We start from the raw sequence: 26,365 nt of genomic DNA on the forward strand, positions 1-26,365 counted from the left end.
TTTTCCTGAATTCAAAATTATCTCACATTCAACGAATTCCTTGTTTTAGTATAATTGTTTTATTTGCTTTGATGAGTTACAATGATAATTTAATTTGACATTGCAGCTACAATTACGACATCAACAACTATTTGTGGCACATTGAATACATTGAACACGTGTCCAACAAATCAGGAATGTTCCGTGAATGGTAATGGCGTACCATATTGTGCGTAAGTAAACTTATGATTTCATTTGAATAAATGTTGTGTGGTTTTTATTTTGTTGGTACTAAATTAAATATTTACTTTTTTAAATTGTTATTTGGATGGAGAGTTGTCTCATTGGCACTCACACCACATCTGCCTTTATCTATATAGGAAAAAAATCTAAACTTTTTTTTTTAATTTTAATTTGTTACGTCTCCTTTATCATTTTAGATTTTGAATAAGTCTCACTTGGAGATCAGACTAACCATGCTAACAGGGGAAATAAGGCCAAATGACAGTAGAGAGTTCCATTGTAGCAATTAAACAGATACACTACATAAACGAAAAACATTCTACTCTTTATAATGATAAATATTTCCTAAATTTGAGCTATGCTTTATTTATAATTATAAACTTATTAATGTTATCAATTTGTAATTTCTTTTTTCCTGTTTCATGACGAAATGCATTTTGTGGTTCTTATTTTTTCTTTCATTGCATCTTTAATCAGTTATATTGTAGTTTTTAAGTTTTACAACCATGTTCTATGAAGAAGAATTAAACTTGTCTATTTGTTTGTTTTAGGTCACTTAAGAGTACAGGTAAGTTTAAAATACAAAAAATCATACAAAAAAAAATATTTATACCTTAATAATAGGTTATAAAGCACCTGAAAATGGAAGTAAAGAAATTGCTAAAAATTGAAAAAAATCCTCAAAATTATTTTGAAAACTAGAATCACCAACAATGTCAGAAACAAAACAGTTGATATCCTTTCGTTTGATGTGATCGAGCTTTGAATTTGTCATTTTATTCGAAACTTTCTTTTTTAATTTTCCTTGCCTTTCGTTATTTTTGTGATTTTACTTTCTGCCAGCTCAAGAGTTACCAAAAGAAAAAATGTATCACACTCAGCTAGCTTATAAATGTATAAAAAAGAGAGAAAAGATATCAAGTTGGTATTGCAAACATTATTCATAGTGATAAATATTATGTAGAAGAAAAGAGAAAAGATTTATTCAAGTTTTAGTCTGTGTCTTGATAGTAATGTGGATTTTGGAAAAGTTCTCGGGAAAAGATTTTTGCAATTCAAATAATATTTAATAACCTGCAATTTTTATTTCGTTCATTGTTCTTCTTTTATCGAGACAAGTGACCCAACACCTTATAATTACAGGCTGTTGGAGAAATAATTGTTCTTTTTAGTTAGATACAATGATGTACATGATGTATGCCTTATCATTCCATTTTTCTATTTTAATTTTTTTACTTAATATATCCTAGCTAGTAATTGATGTTTAATCTTATTATTTACTTTCAGATAATTTTCCATTGATAATTGGCCTTGGTGTTGGACTTCCTTTATTTTTCCTCTTTTTAGCATTGATCATAGTCCTATATGTATATAACAGTAAACGTCCTAAAAGTAACTCATTAAACGGTGATGATTTAGATAGGTGAGAATATAATAGAACTATCAAGTTAACTTAGGTTTTATTTGCAGTTGGTAAACATTTGAATTTCAGATAATCTGTGTTTTTCTTAAAGATTCAAACCAATAATAACCATTTAGTGTTTTGACAAATCATCATATTGTGTAAAACATGTTACCATTTCAATCATATGCAGCTATGAATACAGAGTAAACAAAAGCTATATCAATCAAAGCTCACATCTTTTAGTGGTTATCAATTAGAACCATTTTATTTATATTTGTTATATCAACTTTTATATTCTGTTGATTTAGGAATTGAGTTAGAAATTTTGCTAATTCAAATAATAAGAAAGTAAGTGATCATTAGGTTCTTGTAAATTGTGTTACCCATGTTAATTAATTCTCTGAAACGCTTTTTACAAAGAATATTTTGTAATGAATAAAAATGACAAGTATTTTGATGAAAATATTGCTTAAAGGTAAAATATGTCAAGATAAAAACCTAATTATATTTTAAACCTTTCGACTGTTTGTTTTCAAAATTGTACAGTAAACAGATCCAATATGTGTCTGTCTGCAGTATATTAGTCGTTTGCAAGTATATTAGTATTCATATTTCATCGTTTTCTTTTCAGAACAATGCCTGCTCATGAAGGATTTTTTGCTGGTGTTATACCTGGTCGATTCAATAGCTGGAATCGCCCTAGAGGTAGAGCATTCCATGGTCACTGGAATGATAGGTCTGTAGAGTCAGAAAGAGGAGCATATGATAATGAGATGTTTCGTGGAAAAGATCTGTATGGGTCCTTGTCGTATAAAGAGGCCAGAAACAGAACCAAAAACTAACCGAGTTTTTTCGGTAAGTTTTTTTTTTTATTTCTATAGACTTCAGTCATTGGTAATCCAATAATTTTTTAAAGACAAAATTAGTTTGTAAAATTTAGAACGTGAAATTGCGAATTGAAATGGGGAAAATGCCAAAGTGACAACAACCTGACCAAAGAAAAGATAACAGCCGAAGGCCATCAATAGATCTTAAAACCAGCAAAAAAATCCCGCACCGGATGTGGTCCTCAAAATTGTTTATACTAGTTCAGTGAACTCTAAAACATATAAATGAACTAAATTTTAAAAAACATACAAGACTAACAAAGGCAAGAGGCTCCTGTCTTGGAACAGGTGAAAACATGCATCGGGGTTAACCATGTTTTGGTAGATATTAACCTTCTCCCTATACATATTTGTGCATGTCTGAAAATGTTAAATGTTGCAAAGTTGATACTTAAAATCGATATTATGTTAGAATTAGAAAACAACAGTCAAAGTATGTTCAACTATCATACTTTGGTTAAGAGGATGCAATTCGTTATCAAAGGTTCTAGGATTATAATTTAATACGCCAGACGCGCGTTTCATCAACATAAGACTCATCAATGATGCTTAGTTCAAAAAAGATATAAAGCCAAACAGGTAAAAAGTTCAAGAGCATGAAGGACCCAAATTCCAAAAAGTTGTGCCAAATACCGCTAAGGTAATTTCTTCCTGGGATAAGAAAATCCTTTTTACCAAAAAAAATTCTAAGTTTTGTAACAGGAAATTTATAAAAATGACCATATAATTGATATTCATGTCAAAACCGAAGTGCTGACTACTGGGCTAGTGATGCCCTCGTGGTCGAAACGTCCACCAGCAGTGGCATCGACCACATAACAGGGTAACAAATAAAAACTGAGGGCATTTTTTCTCCTACTTGGAATACATCAACAGTCATAACAACTCAAATTGATTCTAGATGTGACAACCGGGAATATGCTTTATTTGGTCAAAACAGATCGAAGTCCAAAAAACTTTTCGTTAGTAACTTGAAACACAGGAAGATATCAGTCAACCATGCAATTTATAATGGTGATTGTCAAAGAAAATTGGGGAGTAGTTTTTTGTGTAAGGAGCACATCGATGTTAATAACATATGTAAAGTGGGATCATGCATAATTGTAATTTGTCAATTAAGATATATAAATACCATAAAATGAGGCATATAGTATGTTACTGCTAACAGATGGGAAGTTAACAATTTGAAAACTAAAATTACAAGTAATTAAAATTCAGAATTAATGCAGATGTTTTTCCTTACATAGAAGAATTAAAACTAAATAACGTATGGAACTCATTGGGATATTTATGTAATTTCAAGGAAAAAATGATTATTATCAATAATGCATTTTGTGGTGAGATACTTTAACGTGTTTTATTGACTAAATACATAGATTTCCACTGAAGAATTATATATAATAATTTGCCAATAAATTCATGTAATGAAATAAGTTCTCGAAAAGATGCTTTAAAGTTTATTTTGTATATTTTTATTGTAGAAGAAAGTTGAAGGTCCAACAACTAATGCATAGATGATTTAGGATAGTTAAATACATTTTAACAAATGTTCTTATAAGAGGCCTTTCGTTTAACCATGTTCCAATATTAAAAATATTCTTCATACGATGAATTGATATTTACGCATAGACAGTACGAAGTATTTCAATTGCATATTGTATATATATATTCCGATGTCAAAATGATGTTCAAAGTGATTTGTGAAATAATAATAAATCAAGGAATTTCTTATCTGTAGAAATAATTATCTTTATAACTGACTGCTGCTCGATTGTAATTGTATAGGTAAACTATTATAATATTAAAACTGCTGTATTATAAGAAAAAATAGGGGTAAAATACAAATGTAAATACACCGCAATACAGATGTATTCTGATGAACAGAAAGAACGCAGGTATTTTGGTATAAATCAATTTGTGCACACTTATATATAATATAAAACTGTAAAAATGATCTATATAGAAAAAATCAGTAGCTAATTATATCAGACGGATTAATTTAAATGGCAATTCATGTAAGTACGAATAAATGTGATTATGAGAAATAGGGAACTTGTTTTGTCCCCGGGTTTTTTTTTCTTCACAAATTTTATCACCATCTTTAGTGTTACATCACATATTGATCATCATTTTAAGCAGTTTTTTGTTTCTGACTTATTCTCATTTTATGGGAAATTTCATTACCTTCCATTGAATATTTAGTGTAAACACTTTAAACAATACTTTTATCCTAAATTGGAAACAATCAATACTTCTTTTGCAGTTATGGTCAAAAACTTGTTTATATATAGAAATAGATGTTTTAACACTTATTTATTGAACATTGCATTTGAAATTCTCTCAAGTCTGATTTTGACATTTTGGATTGTAGATAACAGAGAACCTTAGCTCTAAATTTTCAATTAAACTAGCAACATTTTATAAGAAATGTAGATTATTAATCTGACTTTTGATTTAAATGAATAAACTTACAATATTTAACTGATAAATATAAATATTTTTACAACCATAGATTATTTTTGCTTAATTTTGTATGTTTTAGATAAAAGCATTTTCAGGGAAGGTAATTCGAAATAGTGCATTTCTGAAGGAATCAAAATGAAATTTTCCTAGTTCATATTTTAGCTAGTTAAACGCTTGTTGACCCTATCTCTTCTTTTGTTCTTTTGATTTTCGTAAAGCATTCACTTAAAGCTATCTTCTCGTAATTAATTTTAAAATTATATCATTTAGTTTAGATTCTAAACACATAATGATATTTTCCCCAGCAATAATTAATACAAAATGTATCATTTTGTCACAACCTGTATCCTGAGAAAATGCCCGTTTACTTATCATTTTCATGCCCCATGTATGGCCATTATGTTTTCTGGTCTGTGCGTCCGTCCGTCTGTTAGATCGTTTGTCAGTTCGTTCGTCTGTCCTGCTTCAGGTTAAAGTTTTGGGTCTAGGTAATTTTTGATGAAGTTGAAGCCCAATTAACATGAAAAATATTATACATGTTCCTTATGATATGATCTTTCTTATTTAAATGCAAAACTCGAGTTTTTATCCCATTTTTATGGTCCACTGAACATAGAAAATGAGGGGGCATTCGTGTACTGGGGACACATACTTGTTTATCTTATTTTTTTATTATACACAATATATACACTATATGTTGGCAAAGTATGAACAAATTCTGTCATTTTCAATTTAGACTCCCTTAAGATACATTTCCTATATGGACATATTGTATATTGTCCCCGCAGATTAAGCCCCAAACAACATCGTTTTTGTGTGTAAAACTCATTACAGTAACTGCTTGGTAAACGAATTAGGTATTGAAAATTCACTTGGAAACCCACCATATACCCTCACGACATTTATCAAAGAGGAAATCATGGATAATCATAGGTCTGTTGTATGTTCCTTTGGAATTTCAACCACAGTTAATGAACTGGATCTTCTATCACTGTATTGGATACTTTAACTGCATAAGTGTCCTTACAAACAACGGTATATTGCTGGATCTTCTAAGTGCTCCACGACACCTCTTTCTAAATTATTAACATCTATTTTATCACCAATCAAAGACGGGCTTCAAAGTTATTGTGAAACTGCATATTCTAGAGGTGGCATGAATCAGATGTGGATACTTAAAAAATTCCAAAGATCTTTTAGAGTACATACAATCTAACTCTCTTTCATCTTGTAATAGTATTAAAACATTTGACTGTTCACACTTTATACAAGTATTCCACATTCCAAACTAAAAGACAAATTGAAAGAGTTGGTATTGCTTTGTTTCATCAAAAAGAATGGCCAACGAAGAAACAAGTATCTTGTCTTTGGAAGGGATAATTCCTACTTTGTGAACGATTGCTCTGATTCAAACAACGATGCTTGATTTTTTGATTCACAACATATTTGTTACTTTCGGAGGACGTGTTTTTTAACAGACTATCGGCATTCCAATGGGAATATAGTGTGCCCCTCTTCTTGCCAACTTGTTCGTTTATTATTATGAGGCTGACTTCATACAGGAACCTCTTAGGAAAAAACATAAGAAGTTAGCAAAATCCTTTAACTCTACTTTCCGCTGTATAGATGATGTTTTTTCACTAAATAATTCAAAATTTGGTGACTATGTCGAACGCATTTATCCCATTGAACTAGAGATAAAGGATACAACAGATACAGTTAAGTCGGCCTCATATCTTGACTTACATCTAGAAATTTACAATAAGGGTCGATTAAAAACAAAACTTTACGACAAAAGAGATGATATCAGCTTTGAAATCGTGAACTTTCCATTTCTAAGTAGCAACATTCCAGCAGCACCTGCAAACGGCGAATACATCTCCCAATTGATACGATATTCCCGTGCTTGCATTTCCTATCATGATTTTCTTGATAGATGATTGTTGCTCACAAGGAAGCAATTAAATCAAGAATTCCAAATGGTGATGTTGAAATCATCTCTTCGTAAATTTTCACGGACGCCATCACGAGTTGGTTGACCGTTATAAAATAGCCGTCTCATAAATGATATCGGATATGTTCCTTAGTCGTAACCACAATCCCCTTCCCTTTCATAAATGTGACCTACCGAATTCAGACTATTTACCAGATTTGTTATCTCATAAGCAACACGACGGGTGCCACATGTGGAGCAGGATCTGCTACCCTTCTGGAGCACCTGAGATCACCCCTTGTTTTTAGTGGGGTTCGTTTTGTTTATTTTTTGTTTTTTCTGTGTTCTATCGTGTGTACTGTTGTTTGTCTGTTTGTTCTTTTCATTTTTAGCCATGGCGTTGTCACTTTATTTTCGATTAATAAGTTTGACTGTCCCTCTGGTATCTTTCGTCCCTCTTTTATAGTTGTAAACACTGTAAACTGCTTTTTATCATATGTATTATAAGTTCAATCATACCAGGAAGTAATAACAATACCATAACAAACTTTGAGGAATAACTAATAGATTGAGTTCAATGATATGTTTATACCACAAATGTAGACCCTAATGTTATGACTATCATCAAATACATATCAATTTACATGTTCATCCTCAAATACTATAACGAAACTTTGTGATGATTTTTTTTGTTTTTGTTGAAATCGCTTTTTTACTTGTCATAAGATGTGATTATTGTTTACTTAAAATGAAATTGTGTATTCTTTTAATGAATATTTTTTATTTTTTTAATGAAACATGGTATTATATCATATTTTTCAAATATGACTGAAAAATAAGTAGCTGACGATTTGAATTAAATGTAAGCAGTTTATTAAGCATTAGTTAATAATAGATTGGAATTATTTATAATAATTATATATCACATAATAGAAAAAGGCAAAGTAGCAAAGTCATTTAAGACTGAAGTTATTACATCTGTACTCAAGAAAGAAAAACATGCGATGTTAACAGAAATCTTCAGAGGCATCACTGTATACTTATGTTTACAAGTCACATTACCTGAATATCTGCGAAAGCAGTGAAAGTACTAATAAAATTGATGAATTGAAACCATTATTATTCTTCATTAATTTTCTTATATGTATATGTAGTAAGGTGTGTTCCATAATAACTTGTTTTGTCTTTGAAATATTATTATTATTAATCAATTTTATGTTTAGCAAAATAAATCCAAATTTATTTATACATACATTTTTAAATATCTGAATAAAAATATTTTTATAATGGGGCGTTTTATTGTCTAAAGTCAAACTAATGCAATGTTCTGGTATATGACTTATTGGTGACTATGGTATATGTTTACTCTGTCTTAAATGCTTCTCAAAGAAAGAAAAAACAACAAATATATGTGACCATTTAAATTCATTGTAAAACAAATAGTATTTTGTACAAAGGATGAAGGCTGGTATCTAATGAACTTGTATACTGGTACGTTAAGAAATTGCAGAACGGTTAAACGCCTCTCCAAACATGCTCTGATTGTTATCTTATGATTTAAATGTTCTTACGCTCATCCGTATATACTTCATCAGAGCTTAGAATGCTGGAAAAAACATCATGTGGTTGGACGTCTGAACTTTACAAAAAATAATGAACATTTTCAAAATGGAAGAGACAGGAATTATCCCTTAAAGTCTATTTATCATTTAAACTTTCTTGACATGAAAAAGAAGAAAAAATATCTGATTCAGGGTCAACGAATTTTAAGGCTAAAACAGGGGTGGGACAGCACAACATAAAAACACACAATATTGCAATAGCACAACATAAGAACAATTGTACGGTGGCCGGTACTTGATATTACCTGTAATATTTACTCACTTATAGAGAGTTGTGTAATTGCCAATCATAGCACATCTTCATTTTACACAAACACTCTCAAACTTGACCTTGTCATTCCATTGACTATATGTAACTCAGTTTGAGAGAAAATTTATGATTTGAAACTATAAAGAAATGAAATGAGTGTAAAATTGTAGACCAGGGCTGACATGCATACAATCTCTGAAGTTAGAATAACGAAATCGTAGTACTAATTTATGGTAGGATATGTAGAAAATCCCCCATGTTAAGATAATCGGTCAGATAATGTCTTTACAATTGTTCAAGTGACATAAGACGATGTACATGAAATAAACCATACCTATTTATCTCATATAAACGGTCCAGTTTTGACCAATCATATTATTGGCAATGTATATGAGTTAATATTTATTTAATTGCCATAACCACATCCGCGTCCAACCCTTTAGAATGTAACAATTATTATAATACGGAGATCAAGAACAAGAACAAGAACAAGATTTAACTTATTATATATTGTTTCATGCATATGTTCCCTGGTATCTTTGATGACTTGTATGGTTTTATCTCAAGACATTTTGACACACTATATTTATTTGCTGACAATAATATCCCGAGGAAACGCGACAACTGCAAATTTAGAAAATATTTTCCATTTGTATTCTATTTCGAAGGAGAAAGTAAAGATGTGTTCCATCGGAGTATGAATGGCCGATTCGTAGACTTACATTGCCGTTTCGTAGATTCAAATGGCCAATTCGTGACCTTCATATGACAATTTATTAGACCTGTGGGTAATTCTGTGCATGAGATATAACATATGCTTCACATGAGTCGTGTTGCTTTAGTTTTTTATATTGTGGTTTGCATCATGTTTGTCGTTAGATCATTTTTCATTTTTTTGCAGTGCCAGAATATAGTCTTTACGTATGACCATATTTAGATTTATGTTGATTTGATGTGTACGCTTAAGTCTACAATTAACAGTATAGAGTATATAAGAAATAAGAATAAACTAAATGAGAAAACAAAACATTTTCTTTTAATCTTATTTGCAATTTGGACGATTCATTTTAGTTTATTACCATTCCTTAAAGAAAATATCAGTTGAAAGACTACAGCAATTATTTGTACTAAATCGTTTGAACAATTATCGTTAGGGTTTTCTATTTTCAATCTGTATATGTTTACTACTGATAACTACTGGTACTTTACTTAACTTTACACCGAAGGTAGTTATTACAGCAATTATGATTTTCGAATGCAAAACAATATATATGTACATATAAGCTATATATGTACATATAAGCTATATATGTACATATAAGCTTTGTAAATACCAATAGTTAAATAGTAATCAAACATTATAAACATTTATTTATCAGTCATCATTTTAATCACCCCAAAAAAAATGTCATTAAAAACATTCTCGAATTTTTATTCATGAACATATAAATATTTATATAGATACATTTGATAATATTCTGATAACTCAATATGTTTTTAAAGCGCGAACTGTCCGATACAATAATCTAAACAGCAACGTTAAATTATGTAATTGCAAGTTAAATTGCGTCATCAGTCCAGAACATTACACGAATTAAGTACGACCTTACAGGTTTAAAATCTTAGTTCTCATTAACTATAGGTTGGTTGGTCGTACATGTATAATGTTCTTATTTTAAATGAGACGACACAGCTGATTATAAACAAACATTTCTCTGCTGTTTTTATTATAGTATAGGATGCTATCTATGTGATTATTTTATATGTGCTTTGAGAAAAACCGTTACCAATACCGATTACAAAATTGGGCAAGATTAAAACGTTATTTGTCTTCGAGAGTGGTTCGAGTTGCCTTTATATTTGTTCGAGTTGTCTTGGTCCGACTTGTGTTTAGTCGAAGTTATATATTCACTTAGACTTACCGAAAACAATGCGACAAGTGTTAAATGACGATCAGTATTGGGATCTAATTACCCTCTCTTTAGTTTTCAATCCAGATCGTAGAACATTTAAAAAAAGATTGCACATTTGTTGAAATTGAAACTGTGCCCCTGCTATTAGGGAATTGTTTTGATTGTTTTTATCTCAAATGTATTTGACCTACCACTTATGGTTCCACTTAAATGTTCATAATCACGAACTAATATATGTTAAGGTCGTGTTCACACCAAACGCAGTGTACAGTAAAATGTAATGTACACTAGTTTCACATTAAATTTGTTCACATCTATACACCTTGTTTAGCTACCAGTACATCAGATTTGTCCACACTTGTAAACATGTTCATTACGTAGAACCGAATTGAAATTTTCGAACAACTTTTCTAGAATTGGTACCATCGAAAATAAAAACTAATTATAAACTTTCGCCCCCTTTTTTAAGTATAAAGGAGTTGATCCTTTAGGAAAGTCATTTTGGATGATTTGCAGTAGTTTAAAGATGTCTTGATTACGCATTAAAAACATAGGTTTGCGATCAGCTGGCGTACAGACGGAAAAAAAATGCGATGTTAAGGATCACTACTGACATTTCTATCTTTTCTGTTTGTCTCATATGCTATTTTTTCTCCAAGGAGTATTTGGCAAAGGGAGGGTGTAAAGTTTTTTTTTTTTATTTCTAATTGTATTTTAACGGATCTGAGATACTACACAAACAAACAATTAACCTCACCCTTTTTTCAGTAATGTATTTATGAATGAATCGTTGTTTGAGTATAAAGACTAGTGGCAAATATTTCTGTCAGTGTGTACATCCAATAGATTCGGGAAGACTATTTAAACATGTTAAAATGAATTATGTGTTCGGCAAGGATGAATAGGGGTTAATAAGGCTACGTTAAGTGCTTTTATAACAAATAAATATATCAAGTTTAGACAAATATTTCTGTAAAGAACTTTATTAATAAGTGTTATAAGTATCAATTTTATATATAAATTGTTTCTTTTTTAAATATACATGGAAAAATTAAAGTTCTGAATGCAGAGTTTTGTGTACACGTAACCTACACAAGGCCTACATCGACTATCGACTGCATGTAGACAAAACATGATTTAAACTACATGTCAACATTGAGTTTTATCAATGGGAACGTGATTATATTTAGTTTTATGTGTGAGTTACACTTACACAACACCGAGTTTAGGTCAATGTGAAAACAGCCTAAGCCAAAGAGATCATGAAGTCCTATGAATGCGGGTTGGTAAATTTTTACAGAAATGAGAGATGCTACTGCATACTGGTATACGACTGAATACCAAATATCATAAACAGTCCACAAGTAATAAACTAGCCTAATCACAAACTAATATATTGACGCCATCGCCGCTGACGCTTTCGTCATAACAAACGGCATACCTAAGTCCCACTTTGTTACTCTGTCAAGGCGTGACCAAAAAATACGTGTGTCTGTATATCACAACCTTCAGTCTATCTATATAACATGTATAAAGAAAACACATTTCTAATATTAAATTTCACCTTGTAATTATAGATTTTACAAACTATATAGCAATATTTAGTGAGTTCATAAAATCATTTAAAATTTAAGGGACTTTTCAGAATCACCAATCATTCTAGGGATTTTACAAAATCCCACAACTACAAATACACTATTACATATAATGAATATTATACAACTAAATAATAACAATACACGACTATATCAGTTCACTATGTGAACTCCAATAAAACCAGGAGTTTTGTCACGTGTAGCACATCAACTAAACATTAGTTAAGAACTACATGTCTTTATGTGGCTACAATCATGAATAAGCCTAGATTCTCAAAAAAGAAACCATGAACCCGAAAGTTAATGAAAAGGCCGACGTCGCGCAAAAGTTTTTTGTCGTTCTTATTGAATTCAAAAGGCATGAACAAATGTTTATTTACTTTTTGGCTTTTCAGTAAGAATGTTTGAGAGGTGCTTGCTTTTATTTCCAAATTCTACTACCCGCAATATGATTTACTGAACCTAGATTAAACGAATTGTACAGTAAACATTGCCATCCGTTGAATACAAACGCAGCACAGACATGATCCGCTAAACAATGGTCTGCGCAACGGATTTTGCTTCGGAGTTGTGCCACGTGGTATGGTTGATTCTGAGGTTCCACGTCTACACCACTTAACAGATAATGTCTCTGTGTTACTTCCCCTGAAAATATTAAAATTTACGTATAATATGAGGACGAGGATATCCATAACAATAAGAAAATATATAAAAATAAATGTAACACATGTTGAAAAAAAAAAACAATATACATTAAAGTATTCAAAATCATAAACCGTTTAAAATCATTTGCACTTGCGCAATTTCCAGTTGACAGAAGCTGCTGTGGTGTAAGATTTCCAACAACTTTTGTTTCCTCGTTTCTATTATTTTCATCATTAAAAGGGGTCCTGGAAATTATAAGGTATTCCCATATATATAGGTGGATCAAAGGGGCTGAAGCATGACTGGCGCGGGACCCCTTTATGTCAGTCAGCGCTCCCCTTTTCTTGAGAAGTTCTGAATCCGCCACTGATTATATCTTTTTTCACAGGTTACACCAGCTTCATTTTCTATTGTATGCATTTTGCAAAAGTAATAAGTATCCGATTATTTTGATTTGATTATATTTATTTTCAACGTCACACTTCTTTTACCTCAGCATGCACATATGTGGTCGCTTCACATCTTATATCTTTAGGAATTTTATCAAAAAACTTTAAAATCAAAGCGTAACTTTTTCACATAACTTTTAGTTAAAATAGTTTATGACCATTTTTAACCTAAACGATTTTTTTTTTTTAAATATTCTTGGCAATTTCAGAGTTCCAATTTAATTGTTGAAAAAAGAAGTTGATGAAAAGAAAAATATAACAGACTAGTCAACAAGAACCAAACCTAACCAAACCCAAACCGTGGATGAGCTTAAGTGATCCAGAAAATTAAGGACATCCTGACACCCGTCATGTTGCTCGTTTAAGTGTGTATCCGGTGGATATAAACATTATATTATGTCCGTCAAGATTGGACCGTGGGATGGGGTTACGACAATTGAATTATTAGAAAACTAGGGTAACACTTATCCAATAAAAAAAAAACAGATCTCATGTGCTCCGAATAAGACAAATATGCAGCTGACACCAAACCATTCTCATCACTGTTATATAGACAAAACACTGTTTTCCATATTATGTGTCACACGTGAAAAAGATATTAAACCATCGTATGCTCGTGACTTTCTAATATAAATTGATATACCTGCGCTAACACTCGATGTCGATATAAGTGGATAGGTTGCACTAATAGTTGTTGGTGTATCTGAATAAGATGCACCAATGGTTGTCGTTGGGATGTCACCAATCTGATCAATATCGTTTGATATCGGAAATCTATTGTTGGTTGGATCTATTAAAAGAATTATCGGAATAATATCGGAAATTGCTGTCATAGTTTTAGCCAATAAATATAGAGTAAGTTCACAACATTTTTGCCAGTCACGCAATTTTTTTGTTTGAGTCATCGCATCAAAAATCAACATGAAAATACTGGTATTTTTAGATGACATTAACATTTGTGTTGATCGATCTTAAATGGCGTATCGACTACCAATTTGAAAAAAGATATACAAACACGATGACATAAATAAACAATAGAACTTGATTTGTAAATGCTATATTAAATAAAAATGTAGTTTATATATAATAAATTATAAGATAGTGATTTTCTTTTGTCTTATTTCGTGTTTTTTAAATCTTGCCTCCTTAAAGTACAAAGAATAAAATCAGACTGATATATATATATATATAGTATTAACACCTTTCCACTGTAAACGACTGTATTTCTATTTGACATTTTTCTTGTCAGGTTGCTGTCTTATTTAGCGTATAACCTACATCCTCTATACACGTTTATAATGCTATGCAAACCTCCGAAACAGTGATGACGTTGCTTCGCTATCAACGTAGACAACTCGGCCGATTCCGTACCTTAAAAGGAGAGTAGCGGATTCACCCGAGGATTGCCGATTGATGCAGTGTAGCTAGGAAGACGTTACCACTGTTTCGGAGTTTGATGTTATGCATAATATCTTAACTGGACCTCTATTGTGTTCATGTATTGCTACACTAACCTCGGTGCTCAGCTATAGATGGAATGGGGGACCAGTTTATCATGATATCTTACATTGACAGAGAACATTATCGTCTGTGGTGCAGTCTTTACTGTCCCACTGGAACTCATTTCCGACTATAATTACACAATGTGCAATGTCCAATCTATTTGGTTCACCTAGACTCCAGTCCGTAAACAATGCTGGTGTTCCATCGCTCCAGGTATAATTGGTTCCGTTTAGTGTTAGTCCAACCCAGAAATTTTCTGACACAGTACTTAAAGATAGAGGTAGGTAATAATAAAATATCAGTAACGGTTTGTGTTATGTAAATCAGAGAAAAAAATCTTAGTTTCATATTTCTTCATTTGGTTGGAAACTTAACAAAAACAACTAAAACGTTGTAATATACTGTCTGTAACCTTCAGACCATCAGCTTATCATATATAAAAATGAAGATGTGGTGAGACACTAGAGACTAAACGACACAAAAATCAACAACTAAAGATCATCGTACGACCTTCAACAATAGACAAATCCCATACTGCATAATTAGCTATACTGAAAGGCCCTATCCTATAAAGTCATATGCAAAATAATTCACACGAAAAAATTAAAGTCCTAATCTATGTACAAAAAATGGTAGAAAAATAAAAATGAAAATAAAGGCAACAGTAGTATACCGATGTTCAAAACTCGTAAGTCGATCGAAAAAAAAAACAAATCCGGTTAACAAACCAGAACCGAGGAAAACGCAATAAAATATATAGGAGAATGACGACACAACATTAAAATGTAACAAACACAGAAACGAACTAAGCATAAGACAAATACGACGAGAATACCAAATATAACATCAAAACTAAATACATGAATTTGGGATAGACAAGTACCGTGACACGTCTTGTAACATAGCAACAAACGACTGAATTGCAGGCTCCTGACATGAAACAGGCACATACATACATGTACAAAATGTGGCGGGGTTTAATATGTTAGCGGGATCCCAATCCTCCCCTAATCTCGGACAGTGATGCAACGGTACAACATAATAACAAACTATAAAAAAAGCTTAAATCATAAGACACTTAGTACAGATTTGAGAATACTCGCAGTTATTGACAGCTACATGTAGTTCAAAGCCATTAACAACTAATAAACAAAAATAACGCATCTCAGACTAATTTTTTAATTAGTACACATCAGACATCCAATTGATTTAGTGTAAAGACGTCATAAACAGGCAGAGAAAACAGGATCTACTTTTTTAATTATTGACAATACAACTTGACAGAGGCTTTACTTAGAAGTCACATGACCTAAACTTAAATATAAACGACATGCACGCATTTTAATACCGCAGTCCTATTATGCCACGATCGCACTACGATCTGTGAAAAAATGAAAATTTTGACGATCTTAGTGCGATCGCGCATAATCGCAGTAGAAGCGTGGTAAGATCGTGCTGCAATCGGATTAATCGTGGCATGGTCGTCTTGCGGACGTGATGAGGTAGAAAGATCGTAATAATCGTAGTGAGGTCGTGGTGGGGGTCTTCATGATCGTGATGTGCGTGGACAACTTTGAACATGTTCAAAACAATTATGGTGCAGTCGTGGCGAAATTATGTCGCAGTAGAAGCGTGGTGAGAGCGCAGTAAGGTTGTGGTAAGATCACAAAGGGCGCTGTCCCATCGTAGCGACAGCGTAGCGGACGCGTGATTCTAGTCGAGGAGACTGCGCTACGATATCACAGCGACTTTACTACGACCTCACTACGACCTTCACGTTTTTACCGCGACCCAAACACGCTTCCACTACGACTATACCACGCTGTCCAATAACAATGTATTTAGCACGCCCATGCCGTCCTCATCACGCTGTTCTTACGACCCGACTACGTTCATACTACGAACATCATGCTCAATATCATTGTCATATAAAATTTATATCCAGCTTTTGTTTGTCTGTATGTAATTTGGACCTTTTGTCCTTTGTCTCCAACGTCTAAATCATTATTGACACATCTGTGTCATCCCTACTATCGTTCACTAAAGCATCGCCATGTGTTCTTGATGGCAATAAGTATTGATTCAGGTTGGATTGGTCGGTTCGACATATATTTTCTAGATCATGATGCGTTACTATCAGATCTCTCTCTGCTTCTACCGCTACCCTTACCTTACGTAGATTTTTTGCATCACTGCGTTATTTCCGAGAAACTCTATGTATCAATGAGAAATAGAAGGAATGATACACTATTTATATGGAACACGATGTTGACGTTATTGCTTGGAGCGTAGTAATATCGCGGTATGAACGTGCTATGACCGTAGTATGGTTGTGGTAAGAGCGTGCTATAATCGCAGTAGAAGCGTGATAAGATCGTGCCGCAATCGGATAAATCGTGGCATGGTCGTCTTGAGGACGTGCTGATCGTAATAATCGTACTGAGGTCTCAAAATAAGCGTAGTGAGAACGTGGTATAATCGTATCGGGATCGTTGTAGAAGCTAATGAGGACTTAGGAGCAATGTGATTGAAACAAAAATTTACATTTTCATACCGCTCACACTGCGAACTCACCACGATCTGAATTTATTTTAGATCACGGTGAGCGTTGTGCGATCGTGGTCTAGTGAGATTGGGGCTTAAACATTCGTTGTATTCATTCTGTTTCGTTTTAAAATAATTTCGATCTAACAGTACCGTTGCATATGAAATGTTTTGGGTTGATATTGAACCTTGGGCTACTCATACCCCTGATATGAAAAGTATCATATACTTACTTATCTGATAGAATCGCTAATTTCTAACACAAAGAGGAAAGATAATCTCAAATAAAGTTTTCACATTGCTTCGGTCAAAATTAAACAGGAGATCCTTAATGTAGAGGCTCTAAAGAGCCTGTGCCGCTCGCCTGTATTAACTAATGCTTTTGGAAATCATGTAAAATATGGTTAATTTTTGCCAGCAGTCAGATAGCCATAAATGCTTCAGTTTCAGAGATAGAAACCAAAAACTGCATTTTACCCTATGTACTTCTTTTAAGCCATGTCTGCCACCTTGGTTCAAGGGCAGGGTCATCGGACACATTTTTAAACTAGATACTCGTATGATGATTGTGGACACGTTTGGTTACATTTTGTCTTAGTAGTTTCAGAGGAGAATATTTTTGTTAAAGATTACAAAAATTTAATAAAAATTGGTAAAATTGACTATAAAGGGCAATAACTCCTTGATAGGTCAATTGACCATTTTGGTCATGTTGACTTATTTGTAAATCTTACTTTGCTGAACATTATTGCTGTTTACAGTTTATCTCTATCTATAATAATATTCAAGATAATAACCAAAAACAGCAAAATTTCCTTAAAATTACCAATTAAGGGGTAGCAACCCAACAACGGGTTGTCCGATTTATCTGCAAATTTCATGGCAGATAGATATAGACTTGATAAACAGTTTTAACCCATGTCTGATTTGCTCTAAATGCTTTGGTTTCAGAGTTAAAAGCCAAAATCTATATTTTACCCTTATGTTCTATTTTTAGCCATTGCGGCTATCTTGGTTAGTTGGCCGGGTCACCGGACACATTTTCTAAACTTGATACTTAAATGACGATTGTCGCCAAGTTTGGTTTAATTTTGCCCAGTAGTGTCAGAGAAGAAGATTTTTGAAAAAGTTAACGACGACGGAAGACGACGACGACAACGACGACGACGACGGACGACGACGACAACGGACGTCGGACGCCGGACGCAACGGGATGAGAAAAGCTAACTTGTCCGTTCGGGCAAGTTGAGCTAAAAATACCTAGAAATATTTTGAAATTTCAATATTTATGGTAACGGACGATATGCGCACACAAGAGTTTCAAGAGATAACTCTCACAAGTCAATGCAAACTGTGCGGTTTATAAACAGGTCGAGTTTCAAAAGCGCAATAACTGTAAGATGCATTGTTGTATAACATTCAAAATACCTAAGCGAATCTTACACAACCACAATGCAGGTCAAGAAATAAAATTGGTTGAAAAAGAAAAAGAGAGAAGAATCGAAAAAAAGGTGGAAAGACTAAATATTTTTTTGTATTAATAATTAATAGACCTGTTGATGCATATACTTTTGTCGCTGTACCATATATCTCGAAATTAGTTGACTTTCTCGTATTGAACAATGTTGTTGATTTGTAAGCATTTTTTATTTTTTTTTTTTATCTCTTATTGAAATTGATCTCAAAATACATTAGCAAAATGATCAGTTTGCGTGTTATTTAAAGAATATGCATTTCATTAGCTTGGTATATTGCCCAAAAAATTAACAAAGCAGTTTGCAACTACTCCAGTAAGCGTATTCACTAATCGAAATGAGGTAAGTTATTTGTTTCATTTTGTTTTTATAGAACTTTTTCATCCATCCATGACACAAAATCAGTAAATGCATAGCAAAAAAAAAAAAAAAAACCAACAAAAAACAAAGTGGTGAAAACTTACACCTCAATGTATGTTTAAGACGGCCCCTAACACCGGTTGTTGTATTCTTTGTAAAATTATTCCAAATTTCCGATAGCCTTCGCAAGATGTTCATCACCCCAAATCGGGCCCAGTCAAAGAAAGAGTTTTAAAGAATAAAAGAATTATGAAGTTCTTTCAATGTATTGTTATTCAGTTAAATAATAAATGTAACATGATGAATATCTAGAGAAAGATTTTACTTTTTTTTTTTTTTTATCTTTGATTGACATATCCTATTGTAAAATGCAAAAACATATAATTTATTTTTTCTTCATTAATGTTCTCATCCAGTATTCTATACCATCAGTCCAAAGCATTGAATTCGGAATATACAGAATCTATTTCTATCCATTGCATACTGTTTAATTAACACGACAAAATATTAATACAAGAACTCCAAGGTTAAAATATATAGATATAGGAAGATGAGGTGTGAGTGCCAATGAGACAACTCTTCATCCAATAACAATTTAAAAAATATATTATAAACATATTATGACATGTGACTTTAACTATGTTCTCCTTTTTCCAGTATATTTACGGTCATCTTTGTAGCATGCATTTCGACATTAACGGACACAGGGCAATCATCCTGCTCCAGAAATGCTTATTTAATCAACAGTATTCAACACCAGCTTAAACTCGTTGACGATAATGATAGAAAATGTGCACAAGATTGTACAGGAAATTGTTCAGGTATAGTATTGTTACAATAACATTTTTTTCTCATAAAACATGACATTATTATTTAAAAGTGACTGTTAGCATGATAGTACATGTAGTTCTCCTGGTGACTATTGTTGTGCTACTGTACAATCATTGAAATTTTCTCGTAGTTTTTTTTCTTTAAATATTATATTAATTTCATTTTAAGAAAACGAACTATTTGAAATAAAAGTAAAATTTTACTGATACCACTTTGACTTCAACCAAATAACCATGACGACAAACATTTTATTTTAGATCGTATTACTTAGGAAAACATTCAATGGGTAGTATTGATTTCTGTGTTTAGTCTTCCGTTTCTTCAAATTTCCATATTTAATCATAATTTTTATTTGTTTCTTTTAAAAGATTTTTTTTCAAAATTTGCCCTGACAACCAATCAGACAATTGTTTTAATTATAAAGACAAAGAATTGTACCAACATTTGAAACTAAGGATCGCCATACTTGATGCACTTTGAAATCAATAGCTATCATGACAGTGCATCTCCGATACAATTACATACATGATTAACAGATTATTTCATTTTCTATAATACCAAAATATAGAAGTTGCTTATAATTCACATGTAAAAAGTAATCAAAAATATAATACATGTACGAATGTTTTACTTCTTTCAGAAACAGACAAAGTTGCGTTTATGGCTAAAAATTCAGTTGCGTTGCAAAACCTCCCTTCAAAGTCAGTTGTTGTATTTAACTCAGCCATAACGAACCTCGGGAATGGATACAACTCATACACTGGAATTTTTACAGCTCCTTCAAACGGAGTCTACGTCTTTTCCTGGACAATCTTGGGTCAGCAGTGGAAAAAATTTTACACCGATCTTACTCTTAACGGAAATGTTGTAGCAAGAAACTATGTATCGGCAGTGAATGTACAAGATCACCCTTCGGGAAGTCAAAACGTTGTTCTTGAAATCAAGAAGGATGACAAAGTACTTGTTAGGGTCCAAGCCGGACATAAAGGACAGTACATGTATGCAGATGGATGGTCATCTTTCAGTGGTTATAAACTTTAGAACATGTAGAAGATGTGCATGTTACATTGATAAAAAGTTTTAAGATATTATTTTATCATTATTATTACATAAAAATTATATGATCGAGTGGTCTAAGTGGTTTGATACATTTTCGTTGAACAAGTTTAGGGTCCAGCTGAAACCTGCCTCCGGGTGCTGGATTTTCTTGCTGTGTTGAAGACCCGTTGGTGGCTCAGTTTCGGCTCTTTGGTCGGGTTGTTGCCTCTTTGACACATTTCCATTTGCATTTGTGATTGCACAGTACACGTTCGGCCCTTAAAATTGACACCAGACTACACCAATAACAAACGCTTGACTCCTCTGAACCCTCAAACCATTTCCCTCAAAAGAAAGAACGATGAAAGACAATCGAAAATGCGATTCACACACAGTGCAAACAGCAAGGGCTCTGTTCATACACAAAAAGTTTTTCAGAAAATTTACCTGACAGACGAGTTCGTTTTTTCTCCTTAGAAAAAAGTTGCAGACTTGATATAGCCATAACATGTGGCGGGGTTTCAGTATGTAAGTTTACAAAACCCCTACCCAATTCGCGTATTTTGCGTATCTAGACCACCTTTAGTTAAATTGTAAAGACAATAAAAAAAATCTGCACTGTTCAGATACCAACAGGAATGCCACTAAATTGAACCCGACAAAAAACAAAATGTTTTGAAATCTAGATGATTTTGGTTTATTTGTTGTTCTGTGTTGCTGTCTTATGATAGTCTAGATAGAGGGTCCTCATTTCTAATTTAGATTTATCAGTAAATTTTGCTCTATTTTTCATACTTTTTACCAATTATTCTCTGTTAGTTACCTTTTAGAACCTCAATATTCTTTTTTATGTCAAATTTCTCTGTTCTTTATAATTTTTGCGCATTGTTCTCTATTCTGGAAATCATCCTCACAACTCTTTCTTATTTACGGTTACTTAAATTCTCTTTATCATGATAGATATTTTATAATGGAATTAAAACTTCATGAAGAAAAAGTTGAACGATTTTAATTTATTCGATATCCAGCTCATTGTTGAGCGACCTATATTTGCTTTTTTGTAAGTATTTAGTCACAGGCTCTGAAAAAAAGTTGTCTCTTTTGTGAAGAGCTGTGTTATTTGAAATCATATCTCATCTTTTTATTTATATATTGAATAAAGAATTGTTAATCAAGTATAGATATAAAAAGTAAGGAGATGTAGTATGATACAGCTCATGAGAAAACTCTCCATCAGAGACCAAACGACTCAGAAATGACCGCCTCTAACTTACTGTACGCCAATCAACCGCATATATATATATAGTCAGCTATTAAAGTCCATGAAATGACAAATGTAAAACATTTCAAACGAGGAAAACAGTTGTCTAAATCATTTACAATAATGGTCAGGATCCTGTAATTCAGTGGTCGTCGTTTGTTTTAAATGTGTTACATATTTGTTTTTTCGATATTTTTTTCAATAAATAAGGCCGTTAGTTTCTCGTTTGAATTGTTTTACATTGTCATTTCAGGGCCTTTTATAGCTGATTATGCGGTATGGGCTTTGCTCATTGTTGAAGACTGTATGGTGACTTATAGTTGTTAATTACTGTGTCATTTTGGCCTCTTGTGGAGAGTTGTCTCATAGGCAATCAAACCACATCTTCTTTTTTATAAAAACTATAATAATATGATAAATAGCATCAAACACCAGCACCACACACCACCCAATACATTACAGCTCGGATCCGATCCTGACCTGGATTTTTTTATGGATTTACATTTTTTTTTTTCAATTTATGAATAAGCAGTTGAAGTAAAATATTATTATTGTATTACTTACTTCGGTGTATTAAGCGCATTTTTTGCGATAATGGCTTCCTCTTGGGTTCTCATAAGAGCCGGATGTAATGCAGACTTCAAACATTCAGCTTCTGCGTCTGCGTATGTCATACCTAACACTACCGGTAGATAGTTAACTATAATAAAAAAAAAGGAAATAAGTATATTCGTAGACAAAGAGCATTCATTTTCAGGAGGGGTATGCATCTTTGAAATTCTTTGTTTGGTTCTTGACAAAAAACAAAATAATTCAAAAATAAGATAACGCGTTGTTTCTCTTGAAAAAAAGTGAATACAAATAATATGAAAACGATACGATCTAAAAAAAAAATTTTTTTTAAATGTGTGTATTGATTTTGTCAAGTTTTGGTAAACGTTGAAAAAATGTTTTTATCCCCCCACGAAGATATCAAATAATTAACATCGACGAGTTATCATTCATTCGGTATTATTGATCACAACGGATGTACCGATCTGACAGAGGATCCTAATTTCAAGGAGCAGTTAATGGATCAGATTCCCAAGGAGGAATTATGCTGCGTTAGAATTAGATCCAAATAGTATTTAGACATCGTTACAAACTGTTCATTAATTGCCATTTGGTCATTAAGATTCGGATCAATTCGCATATTTCATGATTGTTAATTAAAATAAATATCAAATAGGTATATGATTTTAAAAAAAATGCTACTTGTTAAAGGCCGTACAGAGACCTATTGTTGCTGACTTCTATGTCATTGGTGTCTGGTTGAGAGTTGTCTCATTGGCAACAATACAATATTTTCCTATCTCTGCATGTAATAAATTTGGTGTGTTTTGAGCGCTTTGTTGGTTTTGACCTGTATCGTGAATGCTGCAACCGAAAACTCTTGAAGCATAGGGTAAAAAAGTACTTGAATACATACGGTCATTATGATTAAAACAAACCTTCAGAGAAATAGACAAATCCCTTTAAGGTCAAACAAACCTACATCATAAATCTTGTCGAAATTTTCCAAATGTCTTTCCCAAAAAAAGTCGAAGTTTCAAAATGTTGCTTCGTCTTTTAAAAACACCAAATTTTTTTAAAGAGTCGTAATTTCGACTTTTTAAAGTCGAAATATTGATTTTATAAAACTAGAAATTTAAAAAAAAAAGAATTAAGATTTTTAAAGTTCCTATTACCAGTCAAAGTCAATTTTTTTTTTAGTAATAATGTCAAATGTTTAGAAAAATCCATACTTAAAGTTTAGTTTTACTTTGTCCTTTATATACTTCCGTAAATAATTATGTATGTATCTTTATATATTTTGATTGAACCTTGACATAAAGCATGGTCTGTTCGATCTGTCATCTGTCGTTCTCGCCATGTTAAGTCTGATTTGGTCATCACAACTGCTACCCCCGTGTAAGTTTGTGGTACAACTGCTATCCCAGTATTAGTTTGTGGTACAGTGGTATTCCAGTTGGCGTAAGACACTTCCTCAGCCATGTTTTGCCAGACGAAGTTGGTTCCGTTACCATATAATCCAATCCATATGTCGTTTGTAATAGTCCTAATATATAATGAAAATGATCGATTTACCAAGTTTATTTACCTCGAGTTGTTTTTGGTCGTCAGCTCATATGCCATAATCGTATTCAGCGATAATTTAGAAGCAATTATTTCTAGTATGTACATTGTGTAGGGGAACTATCATTTGATTTCTATGGGAGAGGGGTCGCTAGAATGTAAAAAAAAAGTATTCAGCATTGTTTTTAAGTTGTTATCTCTGTGATATCTTTTTATTTTTACTATATTCGATCCTGCATTTTTTCTTTTAGTCTATCCTAATTTTATTTTTAATAAATTGTCATCCTTCCTTTTTTTGCCAACGTATCTCATCCTGCCTTTTTTTTAAATTCAAAACTCCTGTCCTGTCTTTTTTTCTAATTTCATGATCCTAGCCACTCCCATTAAAATTAAATTGTAGCCCCTAAGACAACTGAATGCATTCAAAAGTTGGGTTTTTGAAGCCTGTCCCAAGTCCGGATATTGTGACCATTGTTAGTCTTGTATGTTTTTTAATTACGGTTAAGGAGTTTGTTTGAAATCAACTGAAGCCCACTTTCGGTTAAGGGGAAAAACCATTTAACTTCAAATAAGGTGGGGGGCATGTTTTTTTGCCTCAAAAATATTCTAATTCTAATTCTTATTCTAATTCTAATTCCCAAATTGATAAAAAAAAATATATTCTGTTCAAGTGGAGAACAAAAATAATATTCGGAATCGAGAATTTGATTGATAGCGTTGAAAAACTAAATAAAATACCATAACCCCAAGCCCCTTGAAATTAAATGGTTTGTCCCTTAAAGCAAATAACAAACGGCGTAGCTGTGTTATAATGCATACAACATCCGTAATCTTTTTATATTATGTATTAATTAAGGAACAAGAAATTTTGGCCTGAATTTATGTTCGTCAAATATTTTGTCATGTCGAGATCAAACTATATTAATAAAAACAAGAGCTGTCAAAATGACAGTAAACCGGATTCGTTAACATTTATTTGTGTTCTGGCATTTATCAATATTACAAGGACCAAAACTCCTAAAAGGTAAAATTTATGATAACATATTAAAATTTTAAAAGGTTTGGTTGAACGGTTCATGAGTAAATGCACGGACACAACATTTTTTAAACTTTCAAGAACCGTAACTTCTGAACGGTAAAAGTCAAAATCGTCATTATTGAACTTGACCTCCATTTTGTTGTCAGTAACAACATATTACAAATTTTAAAAGGTTTGGTTGACTGGTTCATGAGTAAATGCACGGACACGACATTTTTTAAACTTTCAAGAACCGTAACTCCTGAACGGTAAAAGTCAAAATCGTCATTATTGAACTTGACCTCCGTTATGTTGTCAGTAACAACATATTAAAATTTTAAAAGGTTTGGTTGAACGGTTCATGAGTAAATGCACGGACACAACATTTTTTAAACTTTCAAGAACTGTAACTCCTGAACGGTAAAAGTAAAAATCGTCATTATTGAACTTGACCTCCGTTATGTTGTCAGTAACAGCATATTCAAATTTAAAAGGTTTGGTTGAACGGTTCATGAGTAAATGCACGGACACAACATTTTTTAAACTTTCAAGAACCGTTACTCCTGAACGGTAAAAGTCAAAATCGTCATTATTGAACTTTACCTCCATTTTGTTGTCAGTAACAACATATTAAAATTTTAAAAGGTTTGGTTGAACGCTTCATGAGTAAATGCACGGACAACATTTGGTTGCCGCCCGCCCGCCGCCCGACTGAAAGGCCGGCCGCCCGCCGTACATCCCCAAATCAATAACCGACATTTTTGACACAAAAATCTGGTTAAAAATGATAATTCTTGTACATCTATAAAGTTACAAAGATCAGTTCTCTACACTCT

At 32.5% G+C, this 26,365-nt stretch overlaps 2 protein-coding genes across 2 annotated transcripts in view; one reads left to right on the plus strand and one right to left on the minus strand.

The window, feature by feature from the left end:
• LOC143059623 (uncharacterized) overlaps positions 1–26,365 on the minus strand; it is a 124,092-nt gene that overhangs the window by 87,388 nt on the left and 10,339 nt on the right. Inside the window, exons 6-9 of the mRNA XM_076233137.1 lie at positions 24,259–24,494; positions 22,961–23,096; positions 14,952–15,154; positions 14,028–14,174 (exon numbers count right to left, since the gene is read on the minus strand). Coding sequence (XP_076089252.1) covers positions 14,028–14,174; positions 14,952–15,154; positions 22,961–23,096; positions 24,259–24,494 — 722 coding nt within the window. The remainder of the gene's footprint in view (positions 1–14,027; positions 14,175–14,951; positions 15,155–22,960; positions 23,097–24,258; positions 24,495–26,365) is intronic.
• Positions 19,196–21,188, plus strand: LOC143058829 (complement C1q-like protein 4). Its single transcript, XM_076232307.1, has 3 exons — positions 19,196–19,248; positions 19,924–20,087; positions 20,738–21,188. The coding sequence occupies exons 1-3, from the start codon at positions 19,244–19,246 to the stop codon at positions 21,136–21,138; spliced, it is 570 nt and encodes a 189-aa protein (XP_076088422.1). The 5' UTR covers positions 19,196–19,243; the 3' UTR covers positions 21,139–21,188.

Source organism: Mytilus galloprovincialis, chromosome 14, assembly GCF_965363235.1.
Source record: "Mytilus galloprovincialis chromosome 14, xbMytGall1.hap1.1, whole genome shotgun sequence".
Lineage (NCBI taxonomy): Eukaryota > Metazoa > Mollusca > Bivalvia > Mytilida > Mytilidae > Mytilus > Mytilus galloprovincialis.

Excerpts from the sequence above, each read along its gene's own strand:
- LOC143058829 (XM_076232307.1), top strand. Across the intron at positions 20,088-20,737 it reads TTGTACAGGAAATTGTTCAG|AAACAGACAAAGTTGCGTTT; the intron begins GTATAGTATTGT and ends TACTTCTTTCAG.